At 39.9% G+C, this 17,098-nt stretch overlaps 1 protein-coding gene across 2 annotated transcripts in view; it reads right to left on the reverse strand.

The window, feature by feature from the left end:
• Positions 1 to 17,098, reverse strand: part of SNTB2 (syntrophin beta 2) — an 84,483-nt gene that overhangs the window by 40,174 nt on the left and 27,211 nt on the right. For both annotated transcript variants that reach the window (XM_059667634.1, XM_059667633.1), the window contains exon 2: positions 6,347 to 6,560. In XM_059667634.1, the coding sequence (XP_059523617.1) occupies positions 6,347 to 6,560 (214 nt within the window). The remainder of the gene's footprint in view (positions 1 to 6,346; positions 6,561 to 17,098) is intronic.

Here is a 17,098-nt window from a genome sequence, read left to right on the forward strand (position 1 = left end):
ACGGCAAATATTCACTCTCATTTGAAAACTGGTTAGTCTATCTTTCTTAAACACACATGTATTGAGCACCTACTCTACATACCAGATACTGTGGTAGATACTGCTATTGGCGATACAGTGATGAAAAAAATAGTCTCTACCCTCGCTGGGTCTATAGTCTAATGGGGAAGGCAGAAAAGTAAACAATTAACACACAATTACAGGTTATAAAAAGTGCTTCTATTCAGGACTATGAAGACTACTATGAAGTTCTTATCTAAAAAAGGCACTCTGAAGGTGGTAGTGGCAAAGCAGAACTGCAACGGAGGCCTCTATGCCTCTGGGCACCTCCCCCAAGCAGGTGTTATGCTATGAGACAGGTTATAAACACACCTACCTGTACCTGTCTATTCACCCACTCACATGCCTTCCCAATGGAGTTAGCCATGTAGTAAAGCATCCAAGGGGCATGACTGCTGGGTCAAATGGTAAGACCCTGTTTGCTTCGTGAGAACCTGCCAAGGTGTCTTCCAAAGCAGCTGGATCACTGGACATTTCCACCAGCAACAAAAAGGAGTTCCTGATGCACTAGACCTGGATGAGTGGCCCAGTTGGTTGGAGCGTCATCCCATACACCAAAAAGTTGGGGGTTCAATTCCTAGTCAGGGCACTTATCTGGGTTGCAGGTTCAATCCCCAGTTGGGGTACATGCGGGAGGCAAATGATCAATGTTTCTCTCCATCGAGATATTTCTCTCTCTCTCTAAATCAATGGAAATATACCCTCAGGTGAGGATTAAAAAGAGTTACTGTTGTCCTAATTTTAGCCATCTTAATAGGTGTGCAGTGGTATCTCATTGTTTTGATTTACAATTTTCTAATGACATATGATGTTGAGCATTTTTCATAATCTTATTTGCCAACTGTATTTCTCTTCTGGTAAGGTGTCTGTTCAGATCTGTTGCCCATTTTTTAAATTGGGTTGGCTTCTTATTGTTGAGCTTTAAGAATTTTTTTGTTTATTTGGGTACCAGTCCTTTATCTGATCTGCATTTTACAAAGATTTTCCCTCCATTCTGTGGCTTCTTCTCAGTCTCTAATGGGGTATGATGGTTAATTTTATGTGTCATCCTTAAATAAAGTTTGACCAGATCGCTGTTAAAACATTATTTCTGGGTGTATCTGTGGTGTTTCCGGGAGACATTAGCATTTGAACTAGTAGACTACCTAAGAATAGCCCTCACCAACTTGGGTGGGCACCATGCAATCCACTGAGGGCATGAATAGAACAAAAAGGTGGAGGAAGGGCAAATTTGCTGTCTGCTTGAGTTGGGACATCCATCTTCTCTTATCCTCGCACACTGGCACTCCTGATCCGTGGGCCTCTGAACTCAGACTAAATTACACTGCTGACTTTCCTGTTTCACCAACTTGCAGACAGCAGATCATGGGACTTCTTAGACTCCATAATTTCATGAGCCCATTCCTAAAATTAATCTCTCTCTCTCTCTCTCTCTCTCTCTCTCTCCTTCCTTCCTTCCTTCCTTCCTTCCTTCCTTCCTTCCTTCCTTCCTTCCATCCATCCATCCATCCATCCATCCATCCATCTTTTCTATTGTTCTGTTTCTCTGGAGAACCCTAATATACAGTGCCTTTTATAGAGCAGAAGTTTTTAATTTTAATAAAGGTCAACTTATAAAATTTTTCTTTTATGTACTGTGAGTCTGGTGTTGTATCTAAGAAGTCATCAGGAACCTTTAAAAGGAATTTATTTAAAAAGCACAATCCTAGACGCTCATGGAGAAAAGAAGAGAAGCACTACAAAATTTTGGAAATTGGCAAGCAGACAAAGGAGTTAAATGATGTATCAGACCTAAAAAAAGTGGGGAGAGCCAACTCCCAGCCAATCCTTGATGTAGAATCCCAAAGAGGCTGAGGAGTTGGAGGCACCAGGTACCTCTGACCGTAGGAGTAAAGCACACAGGTAAAATAAAGGGTCTGGCTGAAAGCCTGTGTCAGCCTTCCCCACACCCAGAGGCCAGTGACTACCCCACCCTCAAACCAGCAAAAGATTCAAACCCACACTCATCTCACCTAACTGGATGGAAGAGCTGGTGATGTCCGTAACTCAGATCCTCTACCTCGCTGATTGCTTTATAAAGGGGCTAATTATTCCTACCTGCTGCTTTGGTACTCCCGGTAACCAGCTTACCATCCTTAGACACATGCTAAAAGTTCAGTCCTAAAACAATGACAAGAAATTTCTTTCACTCCTCCTCCTGGCCTACTTAGCACTACAGATAGGAATCAGTTCATCCTTCTCTGGGTACAAAACGTTCACCTTCTGAAAAGGCCTTTTCACCTCATACAGTTCCTGACAGTCTCTCAGACACATCTCCTCCAACAGCCTCTGAACTCTGAACATCCTAACATCAAAGACCCTAGTTATTAATAACTGGAGGAATGGAAAGTAAGTCTGTTATAAAATAAAATTAAGCTTGATTAACAAAGTCCAGTAGGCTGGAAAAAGGTGAAAATAGGCAATAAATTAGTTTTCAGGGCAGGATCACTGGTATTTCATGAAAAGAGAAATTCTGCGGTGTTTTCTAAAAAGGGATTGTGAATAGCAAATTAAATGAGAAGAAACAGAAAAGAAACTCCAAAATTCTGATGGTTCTAGGATCCAGAAGAATCTGCCTTTTAAGAGGAAGCTCCCCTACACCTGACAAAGGGGACAACGGATTTCCTAAAGCCTATTGCTGTTTTAAAAGAAAAATTCATATGGAAACTCTCCTAACAAAAACTTGGAGGCAGTCTGCCAGTAATTGTTTGGGTCCACAGGAGAGAGGAGGAAACAGCTACAGTGTGAACAGTTTTGGCTTCTCGTCAAACCACTGAGGATTTCCTGAGAAATGCAATTCCATTCTGATCATATGAATCACATCAATATCTAGATACACGGAAGCACAGGATTCTCTAAGTCTAGCCTGCTTATTTCTTCTGTTTAGTAAAGTCTCTGATATAACTTATGTGCTCAATTTAGTAGTAACTATATTGTTTTATGTGTCATAAAACCAAAATTTACCTTTTACATGGAAAACAGCCAATGTGAAGATGAACAAGACATTGTGAACCAACTCTAAGGAAACAGATGTACATTTCCGAAAAGCAGTGTTTAAGAACACCTTGTCCTTGCTCAACTCCACACTGCCCACATGGCTGTTTGCTAAGGAATGGGCTCATGTTCTCTCCCTGAATGTCATCATTATTTATTTAGCTTTCACTTTCCAGAATTAACTGTTTATAACTATCAGAAGCATCTAGCGAGGTCTTGAGAACTCAAGGTGGAGAAGAGAATACACCTCCTCCTCCTTATGTACTCATTCTGATGGTCAGCACTTTTTTTCCAGCCCTGGATAGTGAATATGAAACTAAATAAAAGTAGTAAAACAGAAGAAAAGGATGCTACCCTCTTGTGTCAAATACGTTTCTCATTCAGAAGGTAAAAGATGAACCACAAAGAGATTCCTACATACCCACCAGAATAGTTAATATTGAAAAGATTGCCATCACCAATGCTGGCAAGGATGAGAAGCAACAGAAACTCTCCTACACTGGTGGTGGGAATGTAAAATGGCACAACCACTTTGGGAAAAAGTCTGGCAGTTTTTTAAAAAACTAAACATATACCTACCCCATGACCCAGCAATTCCACTTCTAAGAATTTATCCAAGAGAAATGAAAGTGTATGCCCACAACAAGAGTTATAGAAAAATATTCACAATAGCCCTGACTGGTTTTGCTCAGTAGTTAGAGTGTCAGCCCACAGACCAAAGGGTCTCTCTCTCTCTCTCTCTCCCTCCTCCCTCCTTTCCACTCTCTCTAGAAATCAATGAAAAAAATATCCTCGGGTAAGGATTAAAAATATATATATTCACGATAACTTTATTAATATCACCTCCAAACTGGAAATAGCTCAGGTATCCATCAACACAAAAATAAAGATAAAGTGTGATACATTCATACAACACAATATTACTCAGCAACAGAGAGACAGATCAATATATGCAACAAGATGGACGAGTCTCAAAAACCTTATGCAAAGCAAAATAATTCTATCACATCACAAAAAAGTACACTTATATAAAGTTGTAGGATAGTTAGAACTAAGCTAGAAAATCAGAACAGTAGTTGCCTTGGGAGGTGGGAGAGAGAACTGACTGAGAAGGGGCACAAGAAAACTTTCCAGGATGATGGTAATGTTCTGTATCTTGATAGGCTTGCGCTATATAATTGTATGCATTTGTCAAAACTTAAGATTTATGCATTTTATTGTATGTAAATATTGTCCCAAAAGGGGGAAAAGCTATAAAAAACACTGAATTCTAGTTATTTATATGCATGCTTAAGTATTTAGAGGAAAATATATTAATGTCTGCAATTCACTCTAAAATGCATTTTATAAAAACTGTGATAAAACATAGATTAAAATGTTAATGGTAGAATCTAGGTGGTGGAAAAATGGGCAGTGACTATAAAATCCTTTCAACTTTGCCATGTGTTGAAAGATTTTCATAATAAAATATTAGGGGGAAGTGAAGAATGATGGGATGATGAGAAACCACATGCCTACCTACCTACGGCTTAAAAACAGATTCCAAAGTATTTTCCAGATTAGAGAACATCTAAGCCTATTTCTTGCTCAGAGTTTTACAAAAGACTATGGAAGATAAAGATTTTCAAACAGAAACAGTCACCTAAATAAAGCTGCAATTTGATAAGTGTCTTGATGACAGATGTCCTGATGAAACTTATTTTTGCTGTTCCTATATAAATTGTGATTTTTTGCATGGTTTTAAATGTTGCAACTGTGTCACCTGCCATGACACTTCCTTTGACCAAGTGGAGATAAATTTAAGGATCAAAAGGTCCAGTTGATTTTATAGATATTATCTTATTTATCATTGAAGCAGTTCTAAAGAATATAGTTGAGCAGGTATTAGTCCATTTTACAAACAGAAAAATACAAACAGGAGGACAGAGAAATTAAGGGACTTATTTAAAGGGTCCCGGGTTCAATCCAGGGGTTCATGACTGGGTTGTGGGCTCGATCCCCAGTAGGGGGTGTGTAGGAGGCAGACAATCAATGATTCTCTCTCATCATTGATGTTTCTATCCCTCCCTCTTCCTTTCTCTCTGAAATAAGTAAAAAAAATATTTAAAAAATTTTAAAAAGCAACAAAAACAATACAAATATATCAGACTATAATTTTAAAAGTATGTAGACATTTTAAATACTTTTTAAAGCTACTATTTTTAAAGGATCTACTATGTGCTTGACTCTGTGCAAAGGGCTTCATATTTAATCTTCACAATGAGTTAATTATTATGTTTTTGGGGGTGTTTTTTAACAGATGAAGATATGGCAGTTTATGGAGATGAAGGGACTTGCTCAGACCCTTCCTTTGCGCAGGTACCTAGGTGGGATTCAAATCAAGGTCTGTCTGACTGCAGAGCTCAGTCCGTTAGGGCATACCATACCACATGCTATAGAGCAGGAGCTTTAATGTCCCTGTGGTCTAAAATGCCCAAGAAAGTCACTCATCTACTTGCTGTCTTCTATGATCCATTCCATCTGATCAGGTACCTGGCCCTGCATTCAGACTGGAGGAGGCCATAAAAGTGAAAGCTCATAATAAAAAGTTTGTCCTTAACTATGTATTTGGACAAGTTTACCTCCCACCCCTCCCCACTAATCCTGAACCTAACACTAGGTTTACCAGTACCACTTCATGGAGTTAATGAAGACAAATTCATAGAAACCAAATGTTTATAGAGCTAGGAGGGACATTAGAAATTATCCAATTCAACTCTCCCATTTTACAAACAAGGAAACTAAGGTCAAGAGAAGCTAACTTGCCAGGGTCACATTATTAGTTGATAGTCAGGTCTACAATGCAGATCTCTGACTCTTTACACACCAACAGTATAAGGAATTTACATCTAAACAAACATTAAAAAAATTACCTTAGTAAAATTATTTCAATTACAAAGTAACGTTCATAGTGAAAAAAGTAATACTAACATTCCAGAAAGGTATAAAACGAAGACCATAAGTCCCTTCTTTCCTTCCAATCCCATTTCACTCCCCAGGAGTATCCACCATTAAGCTTCTTGTCTGTTTGCCCCCAAATTTTCTATATATGTACTGTACACATATGTATGTAGTAATTTAAATATGGAATGCCAAAAACTATTCTCTTATCTCAGACTGATGTTTCCCTCTGTGAAATTTAGTCAGTCATGTTACTGCAAAATGATATTGCAACTTGTCTTTAAGTATGATGTTCTGCTTAGGTACAGCTCACCTGTTCTCCAGATCTGGCATGCTTAGGTTTCTAGCAGCAAAGCACATTTTGAGAGGAATGACCTTCCTGTCCTTGGTGCTGTTCTGGTGTTTTGGAGAACCAGAGTCTTCACTGCCACTAAAGCTTGGTGATTGGGGAGCTGCACCTTCCCATGGAAGATCTGATACTAATGACGGCTTCTTGATATATGGCGTTACTTCTCGGATGAATTTGACTATGAACAAAAATCAAAGAAGGAGGTTAGTATTTTTGTTTCCTATAAAAAATGACAACTAAAATGCATACATTCATGCAATATCTAGCATAAAGTAAAAAAGAAAGCCAAAAACACTAATTTAAAGAGCCAGCACACAGAATCTTAGTATTGGAGGGTCCTTTAGGGGCATGTAATACAAATGAAATAGCATTACTCTATTTTAATAATTTTAACTTCTGAGCTTATGTATGTATTGTTCTGTCTTCTTAGGGCACTCCTTCCCCCCTTGGTCTGCCTGATCAACTCTATTCAAGAGTCACCTCAGCAGCATTTTCTGTCTCCTCTCTCCAGGGTATTACCATTACACCTTTACAACAACATCCTCTTAGAACCCTGGGTTGTAATCCTTTGCTTAAACTTCTGTTCCCCTGCTGGCTGTTGAATTCCCCAAGCAAGGATTATGATTTATTCAATCTTGGCATCCAATATCTAGAACAGTGTCTGTTCAGCAAATGTTTCAATAAATGAGTGAAGAAACAAATGAATAATTAAATTCTTAAATTGTCTTGGGAGTTGACCAGCCATGAATGAATCTCCTGGTGATAGATTCAGTACCTCCTGAGACAGCGCCACCTACATTTAGATGAGTCAACATTTAGAAACATCTTGAAACTTTCACTCATTGTTTTTTCTGTTTACTGAAGCCATATAGAGCACTCTCTTCCACATGAGAGAACACCTTCAACTATCTGAAGAGTGAGATGATTTCTCGCTCTCTTCATTGGACCAAAGCTAAGTATCTCTAGTTCAATTTGATTCAATTCAATCAACATTCTTAGCTACCTACTAAGTTAAGTGTCAAGCACTAGGCAAGGCCCTGAGAAACAAGAACAAATGAGGCATGGACCCTGCCCTCAAAGAATGACCAGTCTACTAAGGAAGACAACTGTGTAAACAGATCATTACAATTTTGGAAACAAGTACAAAAATTAGCATATTCAAGGTAAGGTATTTCCATAAATGGTAGCCCCAAATTAAAATATAGCTTTTAATAGATGGGAAACTTTTTTCTTTTAAGTTCAATTTTAGGAAACATAAAATACTAGAGGCCCAGGGCACGAATTCGTGCACACTGAAAGGAAATTAATTAGAAGAAATATTTTAATATTGCTATTCACCCTTTTTCTATAATAAAAGTGTCAATCAAATTCACGATCAACAATGACAGATCGAAACACACGTGTGAGATTGGCACCAGAGAGAGCTTTATACACATAGATAAGCTTACTTAATTAGACCTGCTTTCTGATTTAGCTAAACTTTTTCCAGGCCAGTGAAGCACCCCAACTTCTCTTTCAGGTAATTGTCAGCAACATAGCAGTAAATATCAACATGAAGCAGATTATTATTGTAGATCACATAGGGAGAACAAAGGGTAAAATATTTAACTGCAGCAGTGTTTGACTATATTCTGCACAGTGAGAAAACCTGAAGTCATTTTCAAGGTCCACCATTTCTTACGTCTTTTCAGTTGGGTCAAGTTTCTAAGCTTTCTAAATCTCCTTTTTCCGACTAATGAAAAGAAAACAGGATTCCACTGAGTCTCCTATCTACCTATTCCAGGACTTCTGGGAGGATCAAATGAGATGAGGCACAGGGAAAATGCTTTGCAGACATTTGGTTGAAGTGTGAAATGTATGCACCTGGCTATAAAGCAAGTCATGTTCCTGGGCTGAAGAAACTCCAAAGAGGCTAGTCGCTAGGGAGGGGAAGCCGGGCTCTGTTACATGACTCATTACCCGGCACCCACAACGACCATTTCCGGGCTGGGCTGGGCTGTGGGCTGCATTTTGCACCATGGGGTCTTGGCAGCATGGGCTGCAATTTGGTGGGCTGTCACTCCGGGGTGGTGGTGGGGCCTGTGTCCCACTTGGGGGAAGCCGAGTACTGTTTTGTGGGTGCCAGGTCCGCAGTGCCATTTCTCTGTAAATGGCCGGTGCGCGTCACAGCAGCTCCTGTGTTGAGTGTCTGCCCCCCTGATGGTCAGTGCCTGTCATAGTGACCGGTTGGATGGTCGGACACTTTGCATAATAGCCTTTTATATATATAGATTTCTTTTACCTCAATCATGACTGGCAACTACTGTATTTGAGGCATGATGTTCTTATTTCAAAAATAGATAAACCAAAGATTATTAAAATCTTAAATAGCACTAAAAATGTAAATAGTTGAATGTAGAAGAATCAGTCACCATTATTTCTGCTAACATCAATTATATGTTATATCAATATTTTATCTCCCTTTCAAATTCCAAAGTGGTAGGTCATTAGAGTAGAAGATGGGAATTAAAAACTAGAAAGATATGATCATTATCAATGCTTATCAGTATCATTAAGAGCTAGCATTAACATTTTATAGCATTAGAAGCTTTATGCTTATGAAAGTTTACTAATAAACTACTAAATCTAAAAAATAATCAAATGTATGCATATATGACAAAATTCAACTGTATAAAAGATTTTATAATGAAAAGTCTAGCTTTCTAGCAACACAGTTCCCCCTCCCAGGGTCCAACCATTGTATGGTATTCCAGATATACTAGATGTTCTAAGCATATGTACAACAGACACACACACGTGAATATATGTATACACACACATTTCACATAGCGGCAGTATATTATGCTTACTGTTCTGCACCTTGTATTTTTTACTTAATAATATTGATAATAGTTTTTTATATTAACGTTCTACAGTTCATTTTATAGCATGATGAGGTGGTAGAGAGGCGTTTGGGAACATACAGACCTGGTTCAAATACTAACTGTGCTTGCCACCTCAGAGCTATGTGACCTCACTTGCCTGTTCTGAGGTCCTCGTCTATAAAATAGGAGTTAACACCAAACAAGTAACAATTCCAGGCATATATTAAACATTCAATAAATAGTAGGTGGCTTTCTTTTCCTTCCCCAAATTAGAAAGTTGGAGAAGTTAAAATTTTTAAACAGCAATCAACAGAAGAGGTGAAGTTATTTTCTTATAAGTTACTAAACAAGATCTGCTGAAATTAAGCATAACTCTAGAAAATATAAGAGATCATAAAGGGTCCTTTTTCAATTATGCCAACATTTAGATATAGTTTATGTGTGTTTGTATGTGTGTGTGTGTGTGTGTGTGTGTGTGTGTGTGTGTGTGTGTGCGCGCGCACGCACGTTTTCTATGCAGTTATAATACATGTATTTCTAGGTGGAGAGAGTTAAAGCTAGCTAGCTGTCTCAGGTCACCAAGCAGATTTTTTCATCCCAGAAAAATGAGCAGGGTTGCAGCCAGTATATCCCTTGAGTGGCTGACTCAGGCATTTCAATGCATGCTTTAGTGTTGTACTTCCAAGAGAGGATTAGATCACAAGAACTTTGGCAGAAATTCCCACAGTTTCCAGTCACTGCCAATGGCAGAGACTTGCCTTTTGAACTATTTAAGGCAGTATACCAACTATTGGGCTACCAATTGAGGGAACTTAAAGAAATTCTAAATGACTAATCTTGAATATTATAGTGGTTAGGAAAGGATCCTTCATGATCTCCTCAGAAGTTCATTCAATCACACAGTATCATTGAACTGATTACTGCACACATCTATACATATAAAAGCCAAGTGACCAGAATGACAGGACAGGAATGACCAGTTGCTATGATCCGCACTGCGGCCGGCCAACCAGCCTGATCAGGGGCGGGGCCAGATGGCCAATCTCCTGCAGCCCCTCCCCCCTGCTGGACTCCACTTGTGCACGAATTCGTGCACTGGGCCTCTAGTATTCGTGCACTGGGCTTTTTTCAGAGAGCTATGAATTTCATTTGAGTTGACGACAATGATACCCACCCCATCTACCTGGCCATCTATAATGGCTAAAGAACTATGAATAGACATCTATTTCTAATTTGCCTGAGATATGGGAAGATGGAGAGTTAATGGTGCTGTTTTAGTCCTATACTTAGACCTTCCAAGTTGCCACAGTGCTTTAACCTGGATATTTGGATGAATAAGCAAAGCCTCTATACCCCCATGTGCACTCAGAACCCTCAATATATTTCAGAATTATTTCATTTTTCCTGAAAAAGATCATCTTAAAAATGTTTAATTAAACACTGATGTCTGCAGTGTTTTAGGTATAGAAGTTAATTTTCTTCTATGTACTTACCACTCTTATTAAAAGTGAAGGGGGCTGTCTCCATCCTAAAAGCATCACTGTAGCCCTTTCTATTTAGAGTAACAAAAACACATATGTGTACTGTACAACTACCTGGGAAGATATCTGGAAGGATTTTTCATCAAAATATCAATAGTGCTCATATATAGGTGTAGGAATGCCTTTTTTTCTTCATGTAGTTCTGTATATCTTCATGTAGTTTGAAATTTTTATGAGTACATATCATTTATACAAAAAAAAACATTTAAAAAATGAAGAAAACTTATCCCGAAACCTTGCTAAACTTTAAACATGGAACCACCTTAAAGTGAAATCTTGCTAGCCTTCAAAAGCTATAATGCACTGGATGGGATCCAGGAGCCAACTGATTCTTACGGAATTCCATCCTCTAAAGAATAGGGTTTATGTTGGGGGGGGGGGGTGTCTCTGTATTTTAACAAGGTACACTGCTATTCTGGTTTGGGACATTAGTCAGCAAATAATTATAAATAAAAGATTATTCAAAAGATACTTCATAGTCAGAGATAGGCTATGGTTGTTAATACAAATATTCCAGTAAATCAATCACCTTCTCTTATGAACACAATCTCTCACAGAATCATTATTTTCCTCTTTACCCCTACACTTATCTTTTTCTTATCCTATCCAGTGACCTTTACTGTGAGTTTAAGTGAAATTAAACAAATTGGACAATGTGGAGAGAATGGTGCCAATTATTTCCCTTGCTTTTGCAAGCAAGTTTGTTTCTAGGTTATCCTTAGGGAAGAAAAGTTGGCTTTTCATTTTGCTCATGAATGAGTTATGTTGACATCACTGTTAAAGCACTCTCCCAAGAGGTTTCTCCTTAACCACATCCCAAGATTCTCAAATCAGGAATCTGATAAATGGCCACTAAAAACATTAGGGAGGAAATACTTCCAGAAAAAAGTTTTTTATGTTCTCAACTCACAGGTGTCTTTCAACTCAAGTCTCCTACCACTTGGGGTCTGAGTAGACAGCAGTCTAGGGTTTGCAGATGTAAACCCTGAATGTGTTCAGAATAATCCTGGTTGCACTATACCTTTCCATTTTATTTTACTTTTTAAATTTTTATTGTTGAAAGTATTACATGTGTCCCCTTTTTTTCTCCCATTGTAATACCTTTCCTTTTTCTAAAAAAATATTTTTATTGATTTCAGAGAGGAAGGGAGAGGGAGAGAAATAGAAACATCAATGATGAGAGCTATCGATTAGCTACCTCCTGCACACCCCACTAGGGAGCAAGCACACAACCCAGGCATGTGCCCTGACCAGGAATCGAACCTGGGACCCTCAGTCCGCAGGCTGATGCTCTATCCACTGAGCCAAACCAACTAGAGCTACTTTTCCATTTTAAAGTAACATTGCATATTCACCAATCTGTTCAGCCTGGTATGTGCCAGGAATTGTTTTAGAAACTTAAGCTAATACATCTGTGAACAAAACATGCAAAAAAAAAAAAGAATGTAATTAATATGTAAATTATATTCCAGAGAAACAAAAACTTATGTTTACATTAAAGCCTGTACATTAATGTTTTAGCAGTTCTTTTTATAAGTGTCCTGGGAACTGGAAACAACCCAAATTTCCTTCAGTGGGTGAATGGATACACTGCAGTATAGCCACAGCATACAATACTACTTGGCAATAAAAAGGAATGAACTACTGATATACTCGGCGACTTGGATAAATCTCAAAGGCATTATGCTGAGTAAAAGCAGCCAGTGTCAAAATGTTACATACTGCACGATTCCATTACTGAAAAGACAAACTATACGATGAACAGATCAGCGGTTGTCAGGGGTTAGGGATGAGGAGGATGTGATGATTCCTTGGAGTATGGGACTGTCCTGTATTCTGACTGTGGCGATAGACATAAGAATTTATACATGTGTTAAAATTCACAGAACTGCATAACATAAGAAGTGAAAACCAACTGTACTGCATGAACATTTTTTTAAAAAAGTAAATGATACAGTATCCTATCTAATAATAGACAAACATGTAATTAACCGTACCTCTGACACACTTCCCATTGGCTAATCTGGGTGATATGAAAATTAACTGCCAACCAAGATGGTGGCCGGCAGCCAGGCAGCTGAAGTGAACAGGAGGCTTGCTTGCTCCAGTGATGGAGGAAGCCAAGGTTCCCCACCTGCCGCTGCTGGCCTCTGAGCTGCACTCTAAGAAACAATGTTGCAATTATAGAAGCTCAACAAACCCCAGAAACCTGCTTTCAGCCAGCCAGCCTCCGAGCTAGAGCTGCAACAGTGTTTCAATTATAGAAGCCAAACAAACACAGATACCTGCTTTCAGCAACTGAGGTCTCAGAGCTGGAGCCGAGCCTCAGAGCTAAAGCCGGCTCTCAGTTCCAGTGACAGCCATAGAAAGTACATAAATCCCAGAATAAAAAAAGAAAAAGAAAAAAAGGAGAGGTTGGGAGCTTCAGTCACCCACCAGCCTGAAAACGGCCCTCAGCTCCTCACCCAGACCGGCCAGGCACCCCAGTGGGGACCCCCACCCTGAAGGGGGTGTGACCAGCTGCAAACAGCCATCATCCCCTCATCCAGGCTGGCCAAGCACCCAAGCGGGAATCCCACCCTGATCCAGGACACCCTTCAGGGAAAACCAGCCAGCCCCCACCCGTGCACCAGGCCTCTATCCTATATAGTAAAAGGGTAATATGCAAACTGACCCTAACAGCAGAAGGACTGGGAATGACTGGTCACTATGACACACACTGACCACCAGGGGGCAGACGCTCAATGCAGGAGCTGCCCTCTAGTGGTCAGGGCGCTCTCACATGGGGAGCTCTGCTCAGCCACAAGCCAGGATGATGGCTGCCAGTACAGTGGTGGTGGTGGGAGCCTCTCCTGCCTCCTCAGCAGCTCTAAGGATGTCCAACTGCAGTTTAGGCCTGCTCCCCGCTGGCAAGTGGACATCCCTCAAGGGCTGCCAGGCTGCCAGAGGGATGTCTGATTGCCATCTTAGGCCCAATCCCCCGGGGAGCAGGCCTAAGCCAGCAGGTGGTCATCCCCTGAGGGGTCCCAGACTGCGAGGGCACAGGCAGGGCTGAGGGACCCCCACTACCCCCCAAGTGCACAAATTTTTGTGCACTGGGCCTCTAGTTTAGTAGATGTTAAGTGTTGCAGAAAAGGAATGACAGTAAGAGAAAATGGATCAGGAGTGCTAGGGAATTCTAAATAAGGTGGTTAGGGTAAGCCTCATAAAGACAACATTTGAATGAAGACTTAAAGGATGTGGGGGAATTAGTCATGCAGATGTGGGAGATGCACTCCTGACAGAGGGAATACTGTTAAAGCAGTAAGAGAAGCCTTTGTGACTAGCACAGGGTAATAGGGGGAAAGACTAGAAAATGGGGTCATAAAGGAAAAGGTGTGGGAGGCAGATGGTGTAGGGCCTTTTAGGTATCCTAAGGACTTTGGCTCTTATGCTGAAATAGGAAGCCATTGGGCAGTTTTAAACAGAGGAGTGACATGATCTAACATGCATTTTAATCATTCTCACTATGTTGAAAATAGCCGGAAAATCAACTGGGTGGTTATTAGAGATGAGAGTTAAAGTAGTTGAACCAGGGCGACAGGAGAGGAGGTGGTGAGTAGTGGTTAGATTCTCTACTAAAAGAAGACCTACTCAGATATCCTGACAGATTGGATAAGAGGAGAGTAAGAAAAACGTTGAGGATGATTTTGAGACTTCTGTCCTAAACAACTGGAAAAATAGAGTTGCCATCAACAGGTTTAGGAGGAAAGATCAGTAAGTTAAGATATATATTAGACAATCAAGTCCAGCAGGCAGCCAGATATGAGTCTGCAGTTCAGGAGATAGGTCTGGGCTGGAACTATAAGTTTGGGAATTGTTGGCATGCAGTTGATATTTAAAATCAAGAGACTGGGTAAGATCAGTCAGGGTCCCAGCAGGAAATGAATGGCACAGGATTAATAAAAGGACAGTTTATAAAGGTGTGGGCAAGAGTTCAGGGAAACCACAGGGGGAAATAGAGTATGATACCCTGTTTCCACACCTAGGCCTAAAGAGATTAGGAGAGGAAGTGGTTACCAGACCCAGAAGGAGAGAGTCCCATAGAGGGCTGACTTGTGAGGAGCAGTGACTTTCAGTCAAATTCAACCAGACTGAAGTGTCAAATTCAACCAGACTGAAGTGAGCCTGCAGACTGGGGGCTAAGGGGACAAATGCTCCCATCTCACTCTCCTCCTTTCCCTCCAGCATCCTGGGAAGCTTGTTGATATAGTCCATGCAGGTCATCCTCCTGGGAGAGAAAGCAGGTAGAAGAGGAGTGGACCTGGAGAGGCAAATGGAAGACTTTGCACAATCACCAAGGCAGTGAGTATAGATGTGGAAGAATACATTCCACTATGAAAGGGCTGGGGAGAAGAGAAGGAACAGCAAAAGAGACAGGAGATTTAGACAATAAATAAATAAATAAATAAATAAATAAATAAATAAATAATAAAAAGAGAGAGAGACAGGAGACCCATGAGAGACAAGTACTCCACAGAAACACTAGCTTAAAATATTACCAAGTTTATGCAAACTGAAAAAGCCCTGCTTTGATCTTACTAACCCTGAGTTAGTTCCTTCCTCTTCAATTCACTCCTATAGAAGAAAAAGTGTATGCTACTGTTTCTATTTTCTCCTGCTGCTCCTTAACTCTTCTGAATGAAACTGAATTCTAAAGAGTCACTGACGTTTTCTTACCCAATCCAAAGGCCCTTTCTTAATCCTTAGGTATGTATGTATTTATGTATTTTTAATCCTAACCTGAGGATATGCTTAGTGATTTTTTTTAAGACAGAGGGAGGGAGGGAGGGAGGGAGGGTGGGAAGGAGGGAGGGACAACTATCATTTTACCTTCTGTTGGCCTCATCTTTTGCTCTCACATAATTAAACTGACAAATACTGAAAAGAAAATGAAGATAAATACAAAAATTCCCAATTTTACTACATTTCCTTCAAGACTTTTTAGTCCTTTCTTTAGAAACATACATCTTTCCATGTTATACAAACTCATCATAAACATCTATATATAAAAGCCTAAACGACCTTTATGGCAGAACAACCAGAACAACCAGTTGTTATGATGTGCACTGACCATCAGAGGGCAGATGTTCAACGCAGGAGCTGCCCCCTGGTGGTCAGAAGCCAGGCTCATGGTTGGTGAGTGCAGTGGTGGTGGCGGGAGCCTCTCCTGCCTCTGCAGCAGTGCTAAGGAGCAGTGAGCCAAACAGGAGCAGCAAGCAGGCGGGTGGTAAGGAGCGAGGAGTCCCGGACTGCGAGAGGGTGCAAGCCAGGCTGAGGGAACCCCCCTCCCCACTGCCAGTGCGCAAATTTTGTGCACTGGGCCTCTAGTTATTTAAAAAGATCTAGACAGCATTCTATTATGTGTTTACCATTATTTATTTAGGTACCCCCTAATTATTGGGCACTTACTTTAAGTAATATGATAATGAAAAAGAAATTTTTTTTTTGGTGAGAAACTACTGGATTCAAGGAATATTTATGGTTCATGATAAATACTGCAAGTTCTTAAAAGGACTGTGCCATTTTATGTTCCCACCAGAATGTATAAGTATGTTCATGTCAGTACACTTGCCAACATCAAGTAATCTTATTTAAAACAATCTTTGCTACTTTAATGGGTGAAAAATGATATATATATAAGCCCACCCAATCTTGATCTCCTGCCTCAACAAATGCAAGATATTATTATTATTATCTTTTCTTTAAAACAGGAAATCCTTGTCTCTTTATACATTTTTTTGTCTTAAGACATGGGAGGAGTGATTTGTAAAGTTATAACAGTGAGGAGTTACAGGAGAATTACCAGCACCTCAGATCTAAAAAAAATGTTGAGTTATAGTTCTCTGAATTTGCTGTACCAGCATTTCCAAAGTCATACTTAATTTCCCATTTCTGCCTCATCATTTAACTCTGTGAAGTTAGCTCCTTTCTTCTTGTTAGTCATCAGGAGGAAAACAAATCCCCAGCAAGAAAACCAAGCATGTCCTCAGAAGCAGTACCTGTGTTTATAGATATGATTTCAACATTTTTGGGTTTAAGAAAACAAGACAAAACAGCTGTGGTTTGTGTTGGTTCTGGGATTTTCAATTCACTTTATTACCCATCGTTCCTTCTCCATTTCAATCCAAGGCCCATTCAAGTCAATAAAAGTAGGAGTTATATATCCTTTTTGAGGATCTCAAATTACTATTAGGATGACAAGGAGAACTCGTTTCCTTTTAAGTCTCTGAGCTATAGTGGAATAGGTCTAAATATACCAGAAATTAGGT

Source organism: Myotis daubentonii, chromosome 15 (genome assembly GCF_963259705.1).
Source record: "Myotis daubentonii chromosome 15, mMyoDau2.1, whole genome shotgun sequence".
Classification (NCBI taxonomy): domain Eukaryota; kingdom Metazoa; phylum Chordata; class Mammalia; order Chiroptera; family Vespertilionidae; genus Myotis; species Myotis daubentonii.